The following is an 18,856-nucleotide window of genomic DNA, read 5'->3' as shown; positions in this document are numbered from 1 at the left end:
TCAATGTTCACCTTTCGAAATAGACACATTATCGCAATGCGATAAGAAGAATGCCTAGTATATCGACCTGTGTCGACAGTGCACTGCCGAGAGGGGTGCAGAGGGCGTTACATGACGACAGTGCGCGTCGACGACGAGTCGAGCAAGTTGGCTACGATTGTCTGCGATTGTCGTCGTGAAGAGAGCTGTCAGAATTGGTCGCGCGAATGTTATCACGCCCGTTCTGCTGATTGCTGCGTATGCAGATTGTACGTAATAACGTATGTGTAGAGGCACACGGGCGCGATCGAATGACTTGAAGCATCATGTGAGACCAACGAGTAAAGCTAGCGCCTTGGTGGTTAATGCCTTTAATTTCTTCGGTCGTGTGAGTCGTGTCTACCAGTGTCTACCGCACTTGTGAAAATTCGGGGTATAACCTGCCTTGGTATTAGCGTTAAATGTTTCGGTCGTGACCATCTCTTGGACCGAATGATACGCTATCGCGGTACTATGAAGTTACACGATGGAGCTTTCCGAATCGCGAAATGTTGTTAAAGATTTAGATTTAACCCTTCAACCGCGAATTGCCCCGCGATACAAAACTTGGCTTCCTCTCGGCACCCAACAGGTGAGTGATAAATCAATTTTATATTATCCACGCGCCAAAGCACTCGATATCGACGAGTTGTTGAACATTTTCAGTTACGACTCAGAGGTTTAGTGCAAATAATAGGCCATAATCTAAAGGCTAATGGAGAAATATGTTGGTTCTACTACACCTTACATAGATCGAGTATGTCCTCTCCGTTGTATACGAGCGAGGCGATTGACAATGCTAATCCGAGATGGTCGAGTCTCGAAGTACCGACTCTGCATGCCACAGGTTACTCAACAGCCAGTGGTGAGCGTTGCCGTCTCTGTTGGTACAATCATTTGAGAAATAATTCTCTTTCTTTGCACAGAGATTATCCTAAGGGTCTGGAAGCGCTCGATGCCATCTGACAATACAGCTGACGTAACCCTCTTCACATGGGGAATATCATTTACAGGATTGACGTACATCGGTCCTAAGCTACCACCTAATCTGCAAACTATTCTAAATGAAAACTCTTTGATATTTCACTTTCATGGTGGATACTTTACTCCCGTCTACTGCTTTGCGACAGTACCACACTCAAAGCGCTATCTTTATATGACTTTAAATGCATCCGAAGTAAAGAATAGTTATACTGTCAACAAGCTCAGCAGTTTAAGAAGCAAGATGCAGGCACTAAAGCAACAAACGGAATCTGTGCAAACGCTCAGAGTACGTATTGCCTCGGGTGATGATTTTCACACTCCCAGGTATCCACAGACTACTTTGAGCAGACTGTTGCAACCGCGGAGAGTCAACAGGGAAAAGAAATTGGAAATCATGAGAGTACGTAAAGAGCTGGAGATGGCGAAATTTAGAACAAAATTGTTGGAACAAGAAAGAGCGCGGAAAATGGGAGAGATTCGTCTATTGAATCAGTTACATACCAATATTGTAGAAGAGAATCAAGATCACGGTTAGTACGTGTAATGTCGCGGTACAAGTATATTCTGAATAAAGACAACTCTTTCTTTCCTAGGTTCTGATTTAATGGATAAGTATAGAGAGCTGAATAAAGACGTAGAGAGACTGAATGAGTGGCGACAAAATCATGTAGATACGAGAGAAACGTACTTGCAGTTGAGCAGCCAACTCGCACAGAGACGACGACAGTTAATCTCAGAACTATGTTTAATATATCCTATTAGGCAGGTACGTATCTCTATTGCGAGTTCAACTTGAATGGCTAACAACACACCTTTCTCCACTTTTTGTAGGATAGTACCGGAAAGTTTAGAATAAATGACGTTTATTTGCCAGACAGTGAGGAATTGGAGTTGTCGAATGACACACAAGTGGCTGTGGCATTAGGTTTTGTTGCACATACAACGCAAATGATTGCAAATTTTTTGAATGTCCCGACCAGATATCCCATCATACATTATGGCTCGCGCAGCAAAGTTATAGATCATATCACAGAAAGTTTACCTGACAATGACCGACAGTAAGGGCAACTTTATTAGTAACGCCTATGTTATTCCTAGCGCGTATGTTATCCCTGGCGCGTTATTTTTAGGTTTCCACTGTTTGCTCGAAGCAAGGACAAATTACAATTCCATTATGCTGTGTATCTATTAAATAAAAATATAGCACAGCTTCGATGGTATTGTGGCCTCCCGACCACCGATTTGAGAGCAACGTTGCCGAATCTTGCTACGCTGATCAACATTAAGCCCAATCAGATACAGTACGTATACACACACGTTTTTGCTCTAACTCGAATGTTATTTCGTTTCAATTTCGTTATTTGTAGTTTGGACGATTCGAAACGAACATTTTCTACCTCCTCTTTGGACACTGAAAGCGGTAATGGTAAACAAAATCCACCTCTTACACCGCCACTGCAAAAGATAATTTTCGAGAAATATCATCGCTCTTCTCGATCAATGAGTCAATTGAAAAATATAAAATCGTCTCTTGGATCTTCTTTGGATCAAGGTTTGGACAAACCTGTACAATCACCAGCGCTAGGTAGTCAATCGAAGCGAATTTGTAAGTCCGAAGAGAGTGCCATTGACAATAAAACCTTGGTATTGGCTAAGGATCGATCGAGCAACAGTAGTAACGAGACGTTAAACAGTGCCATTCTGAACAATATTGATAATATAACTCTTAAGGATAAAAGTGATTTTGTCGAGATTAGCGATAACATCGTTATTGAAAATAACATTGAGATTATGATACCTACATCGGTTTCTAAAGCAAGAAATGTCACGGATAGCTTGGAAAGTTCCGTGAGTGCTCGAGATAGAAGCTCCAATTCCATAAGCAGCTGCGAAATGGCTCTCGGCAGTAGCCAAAATGACGTGGATGAGGGCTCGAATGGTAATCATGTTATTAAGAGAGAAAGAGTCGATGATAATGTGTTTTCGATCGATGATAATTTAAGAAATGTTAAGGATGTGATAGACAGTGCGCTGCAGAAGAACGGTGAATACAGTAAAAGTCATGATTGCAGAAACAATGTTTCACAAAGTTACGACTTGAATGGTAAAACTGTTAGTGAACAGAGTAATAGGGTTAGTAGTGGACACGATGCGCTTACGGAAACTGCCGCCTACAGCAGAGAGCGTTTTGTTAAATCGTGCTCATCTTTGAACGATGTGTGTACTTATAAAGAAGCGGAGGAAAAACAAAGAACAAATTCTATCTGTAGCTATACTGAAGAATACAGAAAAAATGCTACCTTACGACAGAAACATCGTTCTGAATCTAGGTACATGAATAAATCAAATATATGTAAATTTTTCTAATATCTCATTTATGTTATGTATGTACACGCGATGACTTATTTTTACAGAGAAATAAAACCGGATTGTCTTCAACATGCTGAGAAATGGCCTCGGAATATTGTAAGAAATGAACCAATGGTAATTTTCATGCCAATTAATGCCTCTACACATCTTTTTAAATGTAGTATCTAATGTTCATCTTATATCTAGGTGGATACGAGGTCAATTCTAAGTACATCGAGATCAGAATGCTGTTACGATGAAGTAAAACTACAATGTGACATTCAAGCGTCAAGCGAGTATATAGATGTGATTAAGCGTAGCTCAGAAAACGTGTGTGCGCGCACCGAAGCTTTAGTTAATAAGAAAACTAGTTTCAAAGTTATGAAACCGCGTCTTTAATATCTGCCTAGGCTACAGTTCTGTCCTGATATAATAGGTGCAAGTACCAAAGGTCTTGAGATATGTTCAGTGTGTATTTCACATTTTGTATATCTACGTGGTTGATACGATAAAAATTCTTTAAATCTTATTTGATTGATTGTTACACAGAGATATTTATTCAATTTTATTTATTCAAAATAAACACAAAAACTGTAATAAATCACTGTCTTATATGCGGATATGGAATTATATACTTGATGGCAAATATAAGCTAAATTATCTATAAGGATAAAATAAAAAAATCCGTTATGATTACCTATTATTCTACACGCGCACATTTATAGCTCCTTCCGTTATCTTAGCGCAAACCACCATCATACGTTCTTCATTATAATAATAATATAGAAATAGCTTTTTTGTAACAAAATTATGCATCTTTGTACACATGATATTAGTTATGTTTTACTTAATGTATTTGTATTGCACTTGTGACGAAAACTTTGGACAGTTGGACAGTTGGTTAATCGTAATCAACGGTGGTAAGTCGAGATTTTATTTTATTTTATTTGGTAGTAAGATGTAAATATGTATTGATACAGTCATGAGTTACTATAATACGTATATCCCACAAAATTTATATTGTTGTCATCTCTCTACGAAAGCATTTTCATTAAACTGAGGTAAACATATGCGTTACACACAAAGTTTGTACATAGGTACTCTGTAGATATACATTTTTTCACTGTACTTAATTCACATAATTGACCAATGTTTAGTTTATGATTATAATACAAGCGATCAAATTCATCAATATCAATCCTATTTTTATCACTGGAAATATTACAGCATACCGCAAATTTATACACGAGGACCAAGCAAACTTCATAATCGCTTAAACGAAACGATCACGTATGATAATTAATATGTAATCTGTAATTAGCAACTTGGAAGAATTGTTCCTTGTGGAACTCGAGCGGACTATCGCAATGTGATATAATATCTGAAATAAAAAAATTACTAAAGAAAAGATATCAATTATTTATATGTTTCGACATTCTATTTATCTCCCATCGAATAATTATTTTTATTTTATTTATATGAAAAATCTAATTTAGTGTTCTAAGACTAAAAGGCGTAGTGTATTATAATCTGAAAAAAAAACCTTTTTAAAGAGGTAACAAAAGACGCCAAGTATAAGCGTGCGATCCGAATAAGAATTGTATGATTTAATTAATTGGAAACATTTTGTTACCACAAAGTAATGAGTTCTCTGAAAAGTTATCTTCTCTACAAAAGTATGTCCTTTACCAAAGTAGTGATATCAACAAATTGCGCCAAATATAATGGATATTTATACAAACTAATTGTTTTATTAGTTTTTGATACTAAATGTTATATCCTAAATAATAAAGTTAGAGATTTTATAGAAAGAAAGGAGATGATAATATTAATAAGACAAATTTTTAATACTTATTGTTTATTAAAAAAACTTAGCGCTGCTAAACCGCTGAAACATACCATATATAATCTAAACTTACAATGAATTCTAATCCCTACTTCATAACCCACCCGCGCGCGCGCGCGCACGCACACGCACACGCATGCACAAAAGAAAGAGATATTTTAATACTTGTAAGGAAGGAGAAAAATTAACATTTGGTTTAACAGCGCCAAGCGTATAGATGAAAATTGAAAGAAAGAATCTATCGTTCAGCTATTCGTTGTATTATTTTTTAAATTTTACATATTTTACACAATTTATCTGCATACATTATCTTTAATGAGGGAATTGCAATTGTCCAGTTTTCTCGACACAAAAAGAGGCGCCAAATATCGCTGCTGATTTTTCATATTAATTAAAGCTATTTTGCTTATGGTATCCATGTACTCGGAGCAGCCTGTAAATAGTTGGTCCCAGAAAGAACATGGTGCTGAAACTACAAATATATAATTGAGTTATATTTGTGCTATGACATATGGACGTATTCACCTGTATGATACCTTAGATATGTCTTTACAGCAATCTTGTTTACGTATATGTGAACTCGATATACAATATAGATATTTTTGATACATAAAATTACCTTGCTTATCGTTTAAGAGATTGATCGTTTTGACAGATGGTATTGTCAAGCTTTCTATAGCCGAGGATTTAAATCTGGTAGGATCTCTGTAAGCGTCTTTTAAAGCGATAACTGCCGACGTAATGGGTGATCCAACCGGCGAATCTATCGCTGCCATTAATGGTCTGTATCGTGTGACAGGTAAACCTAGTAAAAGATTTTTCTTGCAATGTTTTTCATCAATATTATCAGATGCGTATGGAGTATCAACTTACCCCTCTTCTCATAATCCGTTTTATAAATACTTTTCATCGTCTCTTCCATGTCGGAAACGCTATCTAACATCGATGATGTGAGATCCGTCATTTCACGATTGACCTTAATTAGTGCATTGTAAAGTCGACGTTCCTTATCAGCGAGCTGTTGATATCTTTAAAATGAAATGAGTTAACACTTTGACTCGATGTACTCGACAAACTATTATAAGAGCTATTTCAACTAATTGTGAGGTCGAATTTACCTAGCTTTTCCTGCAGTCTCGAAGCCATGAACGTCACATTTACAATCCCCTGGATCGGATCTGAGAAGATACGGCTGGATACATTTCGCATAGGACCAATTAGAGTCTTGACCCGTCGTACTGATAAAAATTTCCGGTGACTGGGACATTTTCCACCTACGATTTCGTCTAGTTTCCTCAAGAATAACTTTTAGCAAAGCGAAAGCAAAGCCTGTACTAGAAATTTTCGAGACTAATTGCAAGCTGTCAGTAGTTATACGCGATAGGTTAATCTTGGCTTGAGCAGAATGGCTGTCGAGTACGTGAAACAAGGCAGCTTCTGTGTTCAGGCCATATAAATTTCAATACTCTTGTAAAAGTCCAAGCGACGCTTTCACCAATAATCATCGCGATGATCGTTCCATAGAGCGCGTAGTACGTTTAACGATATTATAATTGCAATATGAATATATGAATTTCAGTATCTTGCGTTGACAATTATTTTCGTTGAAGCTACTTGATTTACTTGATTAATTCGATGAATTTTGTAATCGCGTATTTTTATATGTGTAACAACATTTCGACTAGACTGAAATACATATGTATAATAATTAATATCTTTCTTACAAATATCTAGAGTAGACATGTATATATTGCATAATATTTTCAATGCGTTTGTTTCCGAAATATTTTGTACATTGCATCTGAAAGCCGATATAAACATATTAATTATTATTGTATTATATTTTGAATTTTCTACGTTGATTCGTCGAAAGATTGGATTGTGTAATTTGGTGGTTGGTTGTTGTGTTAAGTTGACATGTTCAACTGGATGTAGTATATTGATACTGCAGTGGTTTCTTTTTTGCACGATGCAATTTAGCTCTCATAATGGCATGGCCAATTTTACTAATGCTATCTTGATATTCTGATTTCCCGGATGGCAATGTCATCTGTCTTCTCTCGACATCTTCGCACTTCTTTTCGCGTTTTGATCCATCTTTTTTTGTATAATCGCGTTTCCAAACATTCGTACTTTCGGTACATATCGGAAGATTACAACACGGCAGACTGTCAGCTTTTATAGTTATGATCTTTATTGGCATACATCGTAGGTGTTGGCCGTTTGTATCAGTGACCGTCATCGTTATGTCACGTTGTGTCATACGTGCAGCTGCTGGAAAAGGCGAAATTCCTTCAAACGGTGAAATAATCGACAATGACATGTTGGTAGCATATAATATCTACTGTTCTCACCAGGATCACTGTAATCCGCCTGATATGTCGTTTTCATACGATCAGCATCCACCCGCGTAATCGTTTCATTCAAAAATGATTTCTTTGACGCGCCATACTGAAAAATTAAGTTTAAAATTCACTTTGTTACACTTGTTATGTTAATTATCCAAAACAAATTCATGGAAGGGCAGAAATAATTAAATAATTAAATAAAGCAGAATTTTGAATATTTTCTTTTCTCACGCAAATACTGGGTAGCTGGTCGAATCGTGTTACATGCGCTTCAGGAATCCGTTCGATCTTGGAATAAATCTTTGGCTCCAGAAGTCGTCCCATAGGACCCACCCGACTCCACTCGAAACGCTCCTCTTTACGTATTCGCCGTGAATCGGTACAAATGCAACCTTTAACGACGACCGGTGCAAGTTTAGCTGGAGGTTGAGTACGACATATAGACATAGCAGACGACACGTAGGGCCAGGTATAGTCCTTTTGATAGGTTGAAATGTAGTGATATTTTTTATTCATCGTGTAATTTCTCCAAGATGAAGACGAATGGGAGCTTTACGAAGATGTCTCAAAGGTGTTTCGAACCATCGTTGTCATGTATTTCTGTCGATCTTTCGGATCAACTGTCAAATACTCATGTTCAAAGTTATCCATTGAAAATGTACACTATAAATAAAACTTTAATTACCTTTATTTACCTGCTAATTCGACATCTGCATTTTTGAAACGGTACTTTATTACTACAATTGTCATCTCAACGTTTTTATTTGCGTTATTTATCATGCCATAGTGAATTTGTATTTTGCAAATCTTTCTACTGCAAATTTTCACATATTTTTAAATAAAATTTCAATCGGATGGTCTAACCTTGATCTTGATAGTCAATTTGCCGAGGAGGCGCTCTTCAACTTTTTACATTTTCAATTTATAAAAATAAACATTGCAAACTTCTGATATGTTACTGAATTATTTCTACCTCGCCATTTCTACGTACCCTTAATTATTTTCCACGTGCGTGCATGTGTGCATGTGTCTAATAGATTATATTATAATGATAAAATAATTGATTGAGAGAGGTCCCAGGTTCGAATCCTGGCTGAGGTAATATTTTTCGCAATAAGAACTTTAATTCAATAGGGGAAAGCGTAAATTTATAATGCCAAGTATAGCATTGAAATTAAATTAAAATAATTTACAAAAATCGTTGAGCGACTTTTAGAACACGTGAATTCTAAGGGGAAATCTGTGTTATATGTCCGACAGTAACGGCGCGCAGTACAGGGTGGGAAAAGATGGTATTAGTAATTTAATGGCCACCACCATGCCAGGTCCTAAATGGCGTCTGAAAAGGACCGAGTTAAAAATTAATTGTTGTTTAATAAAATAATAATAATGTAATATATGGCTCATTATTGGATGTCGAATATTAAATTCATATCGAGTTTGCACGGTATATGCCATATATGCCGGATAATGTCTCTACTCAGATGCAACTGACGGTGTAGTTTCTGATTTAGTTAATATAAATCTCCGCCTTGCCTTCTCTCGTCAACTGGTACATTTTCGCGGCCGCGAAGGAAGGAAAGCTCGGAAACGGACTGTACCAATGTGGTCGCTTTAAACTTCTAAAGATATCGCTGCGTCCACGCCACCAAGAATAGAACTGTGACGTCGTCATCTCAACATCGACGAAACAAGACGCGACGAAGCCGTGCATGCATCGACGGAACCCGACGAGACAACCAGTGGAATTTACTTTGGTGCGCGCGATAGATCGGCCCTTTAGATCGCACGCGCCATCAGCCAATATGCTTACTTTTCTTTCTCCGCAGGGGTCTTAAGCTCCTATAATTCTTCCTCATTCTTTTTCATTTCTAAGTAAAACCGTGTATCACAAGATGGAACAAGATATGGCCAATAACGCCAAAAGACGAATGTCTAAATGTCCTCCTTATTAAGCACAGAAAATACGTAAGTATTTTACTAATTATTTGCTATAATATTTAATATTATTTTGTTCGAGAGATGTATAAAATTACTATTTATTTATATCTAGAGTATTTCAACACCGTGTTCGACTAAGAGATGACCCGTCATACAAATCGTGTCTAGCCTCTACGTCAAACAGATAATCGATGGAACACACAAGGAAGAACTTTTTATATTACATCGTCCAACTTGTGTAGTCAAACTACTAGGTGGATGAGAAGATCGAGATTCATGTTCCATAAGTATTAGTTTCCAAAGATTTTTTTCAACAAAATTTTGAGCTTCTTTTTTGAAATAAACATCCAAGAAAATTGCGGGTGGAGAAGTATACCTTCAATTCCGCAGACATGATCTTTCACGTGTCCGCAGACGCGCTCATGTGATGCATGACAATGTGCCGTCAAGATAAAGCAACGATCGATCCAATGAAAGAAGACAAGATGAAAAATATGCGGCCAGACAATTTACAACACGCTCTATCTCATCCACCTCTTTCTGCTTTGACCTACAACATTCGTTCATTCGCAACAAGTTACACGCATCTCTGCGCCGTTAAAAATTGCCAGTACATACATTTGCACCGTAAATTTTGGCTTGGAGCAAATTATTATTAGCGCGATTTAGTGCGCGCGAGTGAGATAGTAATCGGTTCTGTGATCAGAAACCATTAGGTGCTTGCGTCTCATCTCTTTCTTCCTCTCGGTTAGTCGTAAAAACTTTCAGTATCTTTGAGACTTGAGACGAAACGAAGAAGAAAAGGCAAAAGGAATCTTTTTGACCAAGAGACTAAACTGGGCGAATGTGGCGCTGAGAAATGTGCACTGCTTAGTAAACAAATGAACGAAAAGACCCGAGTTCAAGTGGCAACCATCGAGAGTATCCTGCCACACATACCTCTTTAGGGGTATAGCTCTCCAGCTGGGAGGTTTCCTTCGGCAAGGTTATAGCAGCCTACCGAAGATGAAGTAAAACAAAATGCTCCAAGTACCAGAACGAGAACTGTATGCGAAATGTATATTGCAGAAAAATTGGTAAACTGAATTTCCAACCAAATTAGTCAGAGTCATTATATCTGGAGGTTCGGTCCAATTTCAACTTTTAAGTAAAAATATTCTTTGCGTCTTTGTGAGTTTTCCACAATTAATGAATGTTTATAATTACAGAATCTCATAATCATTGTCGTCTTTTTATGACCATTTTTGAATTTACAATTTTCCAAAAGTCTTTTCCAAATCTTTTTTAGATAGAGAGACAGAGAAAGAGAGATATAGGGGTCTTACTTTACTTCAAATCTTGTCAAAACAAAGTTTACTTTAAATTAAACGAAACGAAATTCTATTTAAAAAAAATTTAATTTTTCAGGCTTTCTATTACACACTATACCTAAACAATTGGAGAATTATCAAGACTTTACCTTTGAAAATAAAAACATGGATTTTTCTCATTTGTGCTTGAAATAGATAACTATACTGCCCAGTACGGCGAAAGTTGCAAGACATATTTTCTTTAAAGTTGCTCATACTGTATACCTATTTTTCTAACAAATGTCCATTGTAGAAGATGCATTTGGAAGGAAAATGTACATCGGCGTTTCTTACTTGAATGTCACGATAGTGACGTTTATACACGTGATGTTTAGACGTGCTGGTTTTACGTCGAGCGATTCACAGGGTAAGCGTGTGCGAGTATCCTATGAAATTTACGCTTGTGTTTGCATTCCTATAGACGACATAGCGTCCAATTAAATGTTTGATATAAGGATGTCAAGTCCACCATGTTTTGACTTTTGTGGTGATGCGTCTCGCTGCGAAACGACGCGACGTCGAGAAAATTTCGGGTAATTCGCGAGAATAGCGAGAATTCAAACAGCTACAAAATGTAAAATTATCGCGACATGTTAAGTACAGCAGATGCTGCGATCAAGATGGACACTTGTTGTGTGCAAAAAATATTAAAACCCAAAAACCCTCGTTTGCAATGTCTGTATATCGCATTGATAAATAAACTCTGGACATTTACCTCCTTATTATCGCGATAATATACAATTTTTGCATTTTCACAAAGTTACATTTAGATACTAAAACGTAAAAAATGATATTAGTGAATAAGTTTAATTTCTAAACTGAAATAAAAACGGTTCTTCAAGACAAATATTCTCTTGATATGTAGAAGCAGTATCGCGTAAAGGCTGTGTCGTCGTAAAAGTGTTTGTGCCGTGCTTGAGCTGTCGCCATTTGTAACATGAAATGGAGACGAATTTATAACATGAACGGAACATCAACTCAACATTGTCACGCTTAATCTCTTTATTAGATTAGTAACTTTGCGATTTCAAAGAGAGAGAGAGAGAGGACTAAGAAACTAATTTTGCTAATAGGGTGGACAGATATACTCCTATCAAATATATGTATATTTTATGTGTAAAATAAAATACTGATATTTTTATAAAAATGTCAACATATATACATATACATACAGCGTCCAATATTACAATAAAATTTAAGAAATTTTTTACAGAAGCTAATAAATCACTAATGTCTCAATGATCCTGACGTTTCAATATTCCCTTTCTATTATATTAAATGTAAAGTTCCTGAACGGTAACTCCCATACATTGGAAAAATACATACTAAACATGAATAAAATATTAATGTTTATGCTAAAAAAGATGCCTCTTCTGACATGAGAATATAACTCACCATATTCAATTTGTTAATAATAAGTTTGATTACATTATTTACTATATGTATACAAGAGGATGGAATAAATATATTTTTTCCACGCATAATATAAAAATATTTATAGAATCCAAGAGCTACCATGTTCGGTCAAACAAACTATCATGTTCTTTGACTCTTTCAAAGCTAATGAACTTTGCATCCATCCGTGAGCTCATGGAATCTCAACGAATTCATGGAAGTATCAACGAAATATAAACGGCGTTATACAACGTACAGCATGTGACACTTGGTTCACTTTCCGTACTTTGTTTATCCACGAATGAAAAGACTTGTGCAAAAAAATTTGAATTTGTTTTGCAAGAAATATATTGGGAGAATTATGACAAAGATTCGTGAGAAATGACAAGAAAAGCTAATTATCTACATAGGCCATTGAAATAGGAAAAGTCTAATTGGTGATTATCTGCAATTTTTTAGTATGCAGGAAATTAATCAGGAAAATGCTAACTAGAAATTTTTGAAAGAGCTTACAATTTCACCACAACAGATAACTTACAAAGTCTAGGATTCTATATGATGTGATTCTTAATTAGAAAGATATCTCGATAATAAATTACATTTTCTTTTAGTTAAGAAAGTTGTATTAATCATTTGAAGCGATAGTTATACATACGAAGGTACGTGCGGTACATTAAGCATTCTCACGATCATGCACTGCCAAGAACTCTAATAAGTCACTGTCAGTTTACGCACTGGTTTACGTATGACGTGCAAACAAGTTCTGTATTATAATTAACAAATATAGAAATATATTTAAGAGAAAGATAATACAAAAATAATTAGTTAAATTAAACGTATACATGTGTTGTCTATCAAAAACATATAATGTAAGTGTAAGATATTGCGATTCGATAATAAAAAGATCGGAGAACAAAGGATTTGTGTATAAGAGTGTTTCTATACATCATATAATATATCATATATAATATATATTATACATCATATAATATATCATCTTTGCATATTCTTTTCGGCTACATTTTCACAACACACAAAGAGAGTAACGATACATTGCATCTTAATAATATTTATGTCTCGATATCTTATTTATTAAAGAACATTGCGTAAATTAAATATAGCGACAAATTTTGGAGATAGCGTCATTTGAGCATACACAAAGTATATGTATATTGCAAATGATACTTATTTAATTCGAAAGGCCGACAAGCAAACGAATATTATAAACGAAGGGAAAAATTAATTAAATTTCTCTGATGAAACGAGTCCTTGATTTAATTAATTTGCTCGCAACGCAATGTATCCCGACGCGACTGTCGTCAGGACGCGTACGGTGTTATAAGACAATAAGTACGAGATCCATTCAATTGTGTGTCAACCAGTCGCAACGTAGTCGCAACCATGGGAGATTACACGGTATCGTCGTGTCGCTCGCGTGCATCACTGCAGGACGGACGGTCGCTCGCGCGAGTTGGAAGGACAGTGGTTTTAAAATAAGCACCGGGACTCGAGAGTTTCAACGCTCTGCCAATGCCCATCGGTCCGAGTGTTCTCTCCCTCTCTCTCTCTCTCTCTCTCTTTCTCTCTCCTATTCACTCGCTCGTTCTCTTCCTCAGTAGTGTGTGCTAGTTGATCGTGGATCGCGTTCGCAGTAACCGCCGCGTCGTTCACCACCAGTGGTGAAAAGAGACCGCGTTGTTTAATAGTTGAGCGTGTGGACGCCGTGGATGTCGCCATTAGAGAGAAAATGTTACGGGAGACGGGCCGCGATCGTTTTCGGTAATTTTGAAATGTGTCTCGCAAGTGGTGACTCTCGAGTGGTGATTTGAATAAAATCGATTTCCAGTGTCATCGAGTGACGTTGATTCTGCTGAACGTCACGCCGCATCGAAGCGTCGATCCTGCCAATGTGATCGAGCGCGATTGAAATCCATCACGTGACTGTAGGTGCTTTCCACAGAGAATCATTTCATCTTTGTTTAACGATTCACTGTGTTACACGTACCTGTACACGTTGCTGGTAAGCACCCTGTGACGGCTGTGACACCTCGCGTGGACAATCGAGAGCGTCGCGTCGCCGTCGGCTCCGCATTAAAGATTCCACGTGCCCATTGTTCGAGTTATCAGATTAGATGTGAGATAATGATTATCTAGAAGAGAGTTGCGTCTCCGACTAGAAATCAAATCGAAGCAACGCGTTTGTACCGATGTCAATTTCTACATTTTCTTATACTACTAGAAAATATAAAAAAAATTCCCTGTTTGATGAGTTGACGTGAGAAATATTAACGCATTAACGCCAAGCCGATTTTAGAGCTTATCAAGCTGATACACGAATGAACCTGACAAATCGATTATTGTTCGAAAGAAAGCGGCGATAACCGGTTAAAATCCCTCTCTATGCACACTGTCTCAATTAGGCTCTGATTAATTTCAGGGCATTTCGCAGCAGGCGCTCGCTCGCTTGTATATTATTCTATTCTTCGTAAAGCCTCCTGCTTTACGACTCGCACTCGCCATGTGTCGTCTCTCATTTTCATTTCGTTTTTCCGGTTACGCGGCTAAACTATGTATGATGTATGGCTTGTGACATGTGACGTATGACGTGCGACGTGCGACGTGCGACGTGCGACGTGCGACGTGCGACGTGCGACGTGCGACGTGCGACGTATGACGTGTGACGTATACGCGGTACAGAGGACAGTCACTATAGTCGCAGGTCGTGGGTGATAAAACGCGATTCAGCGACACGGTTTCTGTTCCTTCGCAAGCAAGTGTACGCTTCGAGTGACTAATTGCCAACTTACAATTAGATCGGAGAAAATCGGCGTGATTCATCCGCGCGCGGTGAACTGCGGGCGCGCGCGGTAAGTGTGCGGCAGTGAGGTGAATGCTCCGCCACGCAAACTGCAAAGTCGCCGAAAAGTGAAGCCGGCAGCGAAAGTGGTTTGAGCCGGCGTTTGGTCAGACGTTTCGACGGCAGCGTTGCGGTGCAGCCTGTTGTGTCGTTGGACCTGTTGACGCGGCGAATCTGATCCCGGACCGTATCGCGATGATCCCTGCCGTTATTAAAACAATACGCTCGTCGTAGAAAATTGGTCGACTCGCGCAGATGCCAGCTATCAGTTACGTGCAACCAGAACCGCGACGTTCCGCGTCCAATTGGTACACCAACGTCGACGCGACACACATGGGAATTCAAAGCACCGCACAGTTCGTCGACAAGTACCACCACATTATTGGTAAGAAGTTTACCGTAGCTAAATTCACGTAAATTTATTGTTTGCTCGGAAGGAGCACGAGGGAGTCGGGAATAGGGGTAAAACGTTCCTTTGTTACGTTGCCGTGCGAGAGCGAAAGGAGAATGCGCAAGAAATATATCGTAAAAATTTGCCCTTTCGTATATTCCCGCGAGTGTCTTATCGTTAGACATTTCCAGTGACATTGATTTTTCTTCATCGGTTACATGATCGTTAAGTACTAAATTTATCCTATTTATCGTTTACAATTTACACGATTCAAGACACAGTAATTATGTAATAACATCGTAATCCGTAACTTTGCAATTTTACGGAGAATGGATAAAATTTGCCATTAAATTCCATTCCCAATTTAATTGTTCTGTTGAATCTTATTAGACTTTGTGGACGATTCTCCTTCGCGCTTCTTCCTTACTCTCAGAAAATATGAAAGACTCCGAGCAGAAATGACGTAACATAGTTTTACATATTTTCTATCACTGTAGAAAATCTTTTTAGAGGCTCTACACAATATAGAGCAATTTTATTTGTTTTTGAAATAAGATTACGTCATTTGTGAATTTCATCTGTCAATTTCATACACATGTGTCAACCTTTCCTTTCGAAGCATCGATATAAAAATATTACAGAGAGAGAGACTTTTACCACGAGCCTGTGAAAAATATTAACGTTTGTAAATTTTTAACATAAAAAGAAATGTCGTCATATTTTCAAAATATTAATTCCAATTATCAGCGGCTAAAATGTTTGGAATTTGTATTTAACATGTATTTCCGTGTGTAAACCCTTTTCTTCGTTTTGCTTAACTAGAGAGAGAAAATGATCGAAAGACCGACGAAAAGACGGAAAAACAGTCACTTTCGCGTTTCTTTTTCGCAATTAATAATATCTTGTCAACGGCTATCGCCGACAAATTATCCCATTTCTCCTTTTCTCCATCTCTATCTCTCTTGCCAACATCTTTTTCACATCAAGTAACTCGTGCGATACAACATTTAGCGATTCAGCAATAGAGCGTACGATATAATGCACCGACGAGTCCTCTATGACGTTAATTTCAATTGTATAATAGGTGAACAAGTGGAAATTCAATTGTCATAAATCATCGCAAAACTTATTTCTCAATAAATCGTTTCTAAAAGAAATAAAAATGTTGTTTGATTTCAAATGTGTAATATAAATGACAAAAATTAAATTTAATCTGAGGAAATGTTACGCAAATTAATAATTTATTGCCGAGACTTTTTCAAACCTTTTGAAATGCTGTGTAAATCGATCCCGTTTAATTACCAGATCCAATCGATTTTTATTTGATACATCAGTTTATTCGATCCATTGATTATTTCTTTACATTCTATGTACATGCACACGTAAGCACACACAACATCAATAAATAAATGTTTACACGTCATTCTCAATGTTATTTAAAATTAGATTATTATTCGCATGATACCTAAATAAAAAGAAGAAACTAAAAAGCGAAATCACGTAATCTTTTTAACTACTTCAAAACTACGATCTATGATCCGATCATATTCGCTCCATAGCGTTTCTGTAACGTGATCGACAGTGATCAGTGGACAGACAAAACGGACAGTGAACGGGAGTAAAGCCGCGTATATGTATATTTTAAGACCGTTTCTCTCTCGCATTAGGGATTTTCCCGGTCCGTCTTAAATACGTCAGACGAACTGACACGTTTGCTAATCCATCGGCTGTTGCGAGACCATTTATATGTCCAATTGACGAGTTTCCTGGTTCTCCACTCCAAGTGTGAAAATCTGTCAAGGATCGTTGTTGCCGGAAGATGAGTGCATAAATTACCAATGCACCGCGGCGAAGGCCAATGTTGAAACGTAAACCGTTACAATGTTTTGGAATCCTTTTAATCTTTCGAAACCCACAAATGTGACAGACGGTTAGACAGCTAAGATAAATTATTATTATTATCATAAAAAATTTTACAACTCTAACTTTTAAAAGTTTTTTAATAATTTTTTCAGAGATTAAGAGCACGAAAATGTACAAAGTAAATCAGATTTGTCTTACTCTCTTGCAATTTTCTCGTTTTCAAAACAAGTATAAATAAATTAAAAATATTATTTTACAAAATATATATTTTTTTCATTAAGACACATTTATATTAGTTTGTGAAATTTGATAATTTAGTTCTCAATGATTCATCTAATTAACATTCTTTAATAAACTGTCCCTGCCCACTGAATAGTTAATCGAGCGTTTTGATGGATGTAACGTTTAGTTAGAAAGCTCCACGCGTCTCAAGACAAATCAATTTAGTGATATTGATCGATTGATCTGAAAAGTTATAACAATATCTGATGATAAAATGTGACTCTACCGAAAACACTAATATGAATAAAGTGCATATTTTTATCAGCAATATTCCATTTTGAATGAATACATAGATCATCTGTCGAAAGCGCTAATGCATTTACTACAACTAGAATTTTCATAGCTTTTGCCAGCTATCGCGACTCATGCGACTGTATGGGCACGTTAGTTAACGCATTTGCGTTAAACCCAAAGAAATTTATATAGTTTGGGAAATCTGTAGAGTTTGAAATCCTTATTTATTGTTAGGTAATAACATGTCGTTTACTCGTTATTAATTTAGAACGCGCGCTGTAATCTATTTTTGATAATCTCATTATTGTTGTACAATTATCGTTACTAACAAGTTCTACGTTTAAGGAATAAAAGTAGTTTAGCTGCGTTTAATAATTGTACATTTACTCCTAACAATAAGTAGAGTTCCGATTATTCGAGTTGCAACCATCCGAGTTCCGGTTTAGCCCAGCCAATTTTTTTATTTCATGTTTTTCACTGTCGAAAATAAAATTTTTAATCCTCCAAAATTTGTTTCATTAACAATTTTAATATAAAAATCTAAAGATTTTATTAAAATAAAAAATAATATTTTTACGAAAAAACGATATTATACTCGGTTTTGTTTTCGATGTTGACGCCCACTTTGTTTCACTCTTGCCGCGCGCAACAAATACATTGCTTTTACCATAACTAATGTTTGCACGTTTTGTTATTTTTCCTTTTCGATGTTTGATTATTTGAGGTAATCCCCTGATCCACAATAACTCGGATAATCGGGACTCTACTTGTATACACTTGATTATTATAAAATGAATAATATGTACTATGTATATACAATATAATAATTGGAAAAAAAAATAGTAAACACAGCTATTTGACTTGACAATCGCATCTCTGATACGGTGGAATAGACGACGATTTGGAAAGAAAAAATTGAAATGGAAATGGAAATGGATGTGTACTAGGTGTACACATAGCATGTGTTATGCTTGGCAAACGCTTTCGTTTTCTCGCTCG

The 18,856-nt window shown here is 36.8% G+C and overlaps 3 protein-coding genes and 1 long non-coding RNA gene across 9 annotated transcripts; 2 read left to right on the top strand and 2 right to left on the bottom strand.

Annotated features, from left to right (window-relative positions):
* Positions 1-114: 114 nt before the first annotated feature.
* On the top strand, positions 115-4,759 carry LOC105563500 (UV radiation resistance-associated gene protein). Its single transcript, XM_012015130.1, has 9 exons — positions 115-610; positions 685-883; positions 945-1,532; positions 1,596-1,768; positions 1,834-2,060; positions 2,133-2,303; positions 2,370-3,332; positions 3,417-3,486; positions 3,559-4,759. Exons 1-9 carry the CDS (start codon positions 506-508, stop codon positions 3,748-3,750), a joined length of 2,688 nt encoding a protein of 895 aa, XP_011870520.1. The 5' UTR covers positions 115-505; the 3' UTR covers positions 3,751-4,759.
* Positions 4,760-5,397: 638 nt separating this feature from the next.
* On the bottom strand, positions 5,398-6,744 carry LOC105563498. Its single transcript, XM_012015123.1, has 5 exons — positions 6,693-6,744; positions 6,316-6,531; positions 6,071-6,225; positions 5,817-6,002; positions 5,398-5,669 (listed from the first exon to the last, which is right to left on the bottom strand). The coding sequence occupies exons 2-5, from the start codon at positions 6,462-6,464 to the stop codon at positions 5,491-5,493; spliced, it is 669 nt and encodes a 222-aa protein (XP_011870513.1). The 5' UTR covers positions 6,465-6,531; positions 6,693-6,744; the 3' UTR covers positions 5,398-5,490.
* Positions 6,463-8,627, bottom strand: LOC105563499. Of its 5 annotated transcripts, none has more exons than XM_012015126.1 (5): positions 8,537-8,627; positions 8,231-8,359; positions 7,777-8,153; positions 7,552-7,648; positions 6,463-7,471 (listed from the first exon to the last, which is right to left on the bottom strand). In XM_012015126.1, the coding sequence occupies exons 3-5, from the start codon at positions 8,059-8,061 to the stop codon at positions 7,119-7,121; spliced, it is 735 nt and encodes a 244-aa protein (XP_011870516.1). In that variant the 5' UTR covers positions 8,062-8,153; positions 8,231-8,359; positions 8,537-8,627; the 3' UTR covers positions 6,463-7,118. The 5 variants fall into 5 exon arrangements, with proteins under 5 accessions (XP_011870516.1, XP_011870517.1, XP_011870514.1 ...); XM_012015127.1 differs by having other exon boundaries at positions 7,777-8,165; positions 8,241-8,359; XM_012015124.1 differs by lacking the exon at positions 8,231-8,359 and having other exon boundaries at positions 7,777-8,208.
* Positions 8,628-9,246: 619 nt separating this feature from the next.
* On the top strand, positions 9,247-12,074 carry LOC105563495. Of its 2 annotated transcripts, XR_001009045.1 has the most exons (3): positions 9,247-9,513; positions 9,599-11,202; positions 11,701-12,074. It is a non-coding gene; the product is annotated as an uncharacterized LOC105563495 (long non-coding RNA). The 2 variants fall into 2 exon arrangements; XR_001009044.1 differs by having other exon boundaries at positions 9,248-9,513; positions 9,599-12,074.
* The last annotated feature ends 6,782 nt before the right edge of the window (positions 12,075-18,856 follow it).

This window comes from Vollenhovia emeryi, unplaced genomic scaffold (genome assembly GCF_000949405.1).
Source record: "Vollenhovia emeryi isolate VEMERY1.0 unplaced genomic scaffold, V.emery_V1.0 DF939175.1, whole genome shotgun sequence".
In the NCBI taxonomy this organism is placed as follows: domain Eukaryota; kingdom Metazoa; phylum Arthropoda; class Insecta; order Hymenoptera; family Formicidae; genus Vollenhovia; species Vollenhovia emeryi.
Note: the sequence above shows the minus strand (reverse complement) of the source record. Positions and strands in the feature narration are given on the sequence as shown.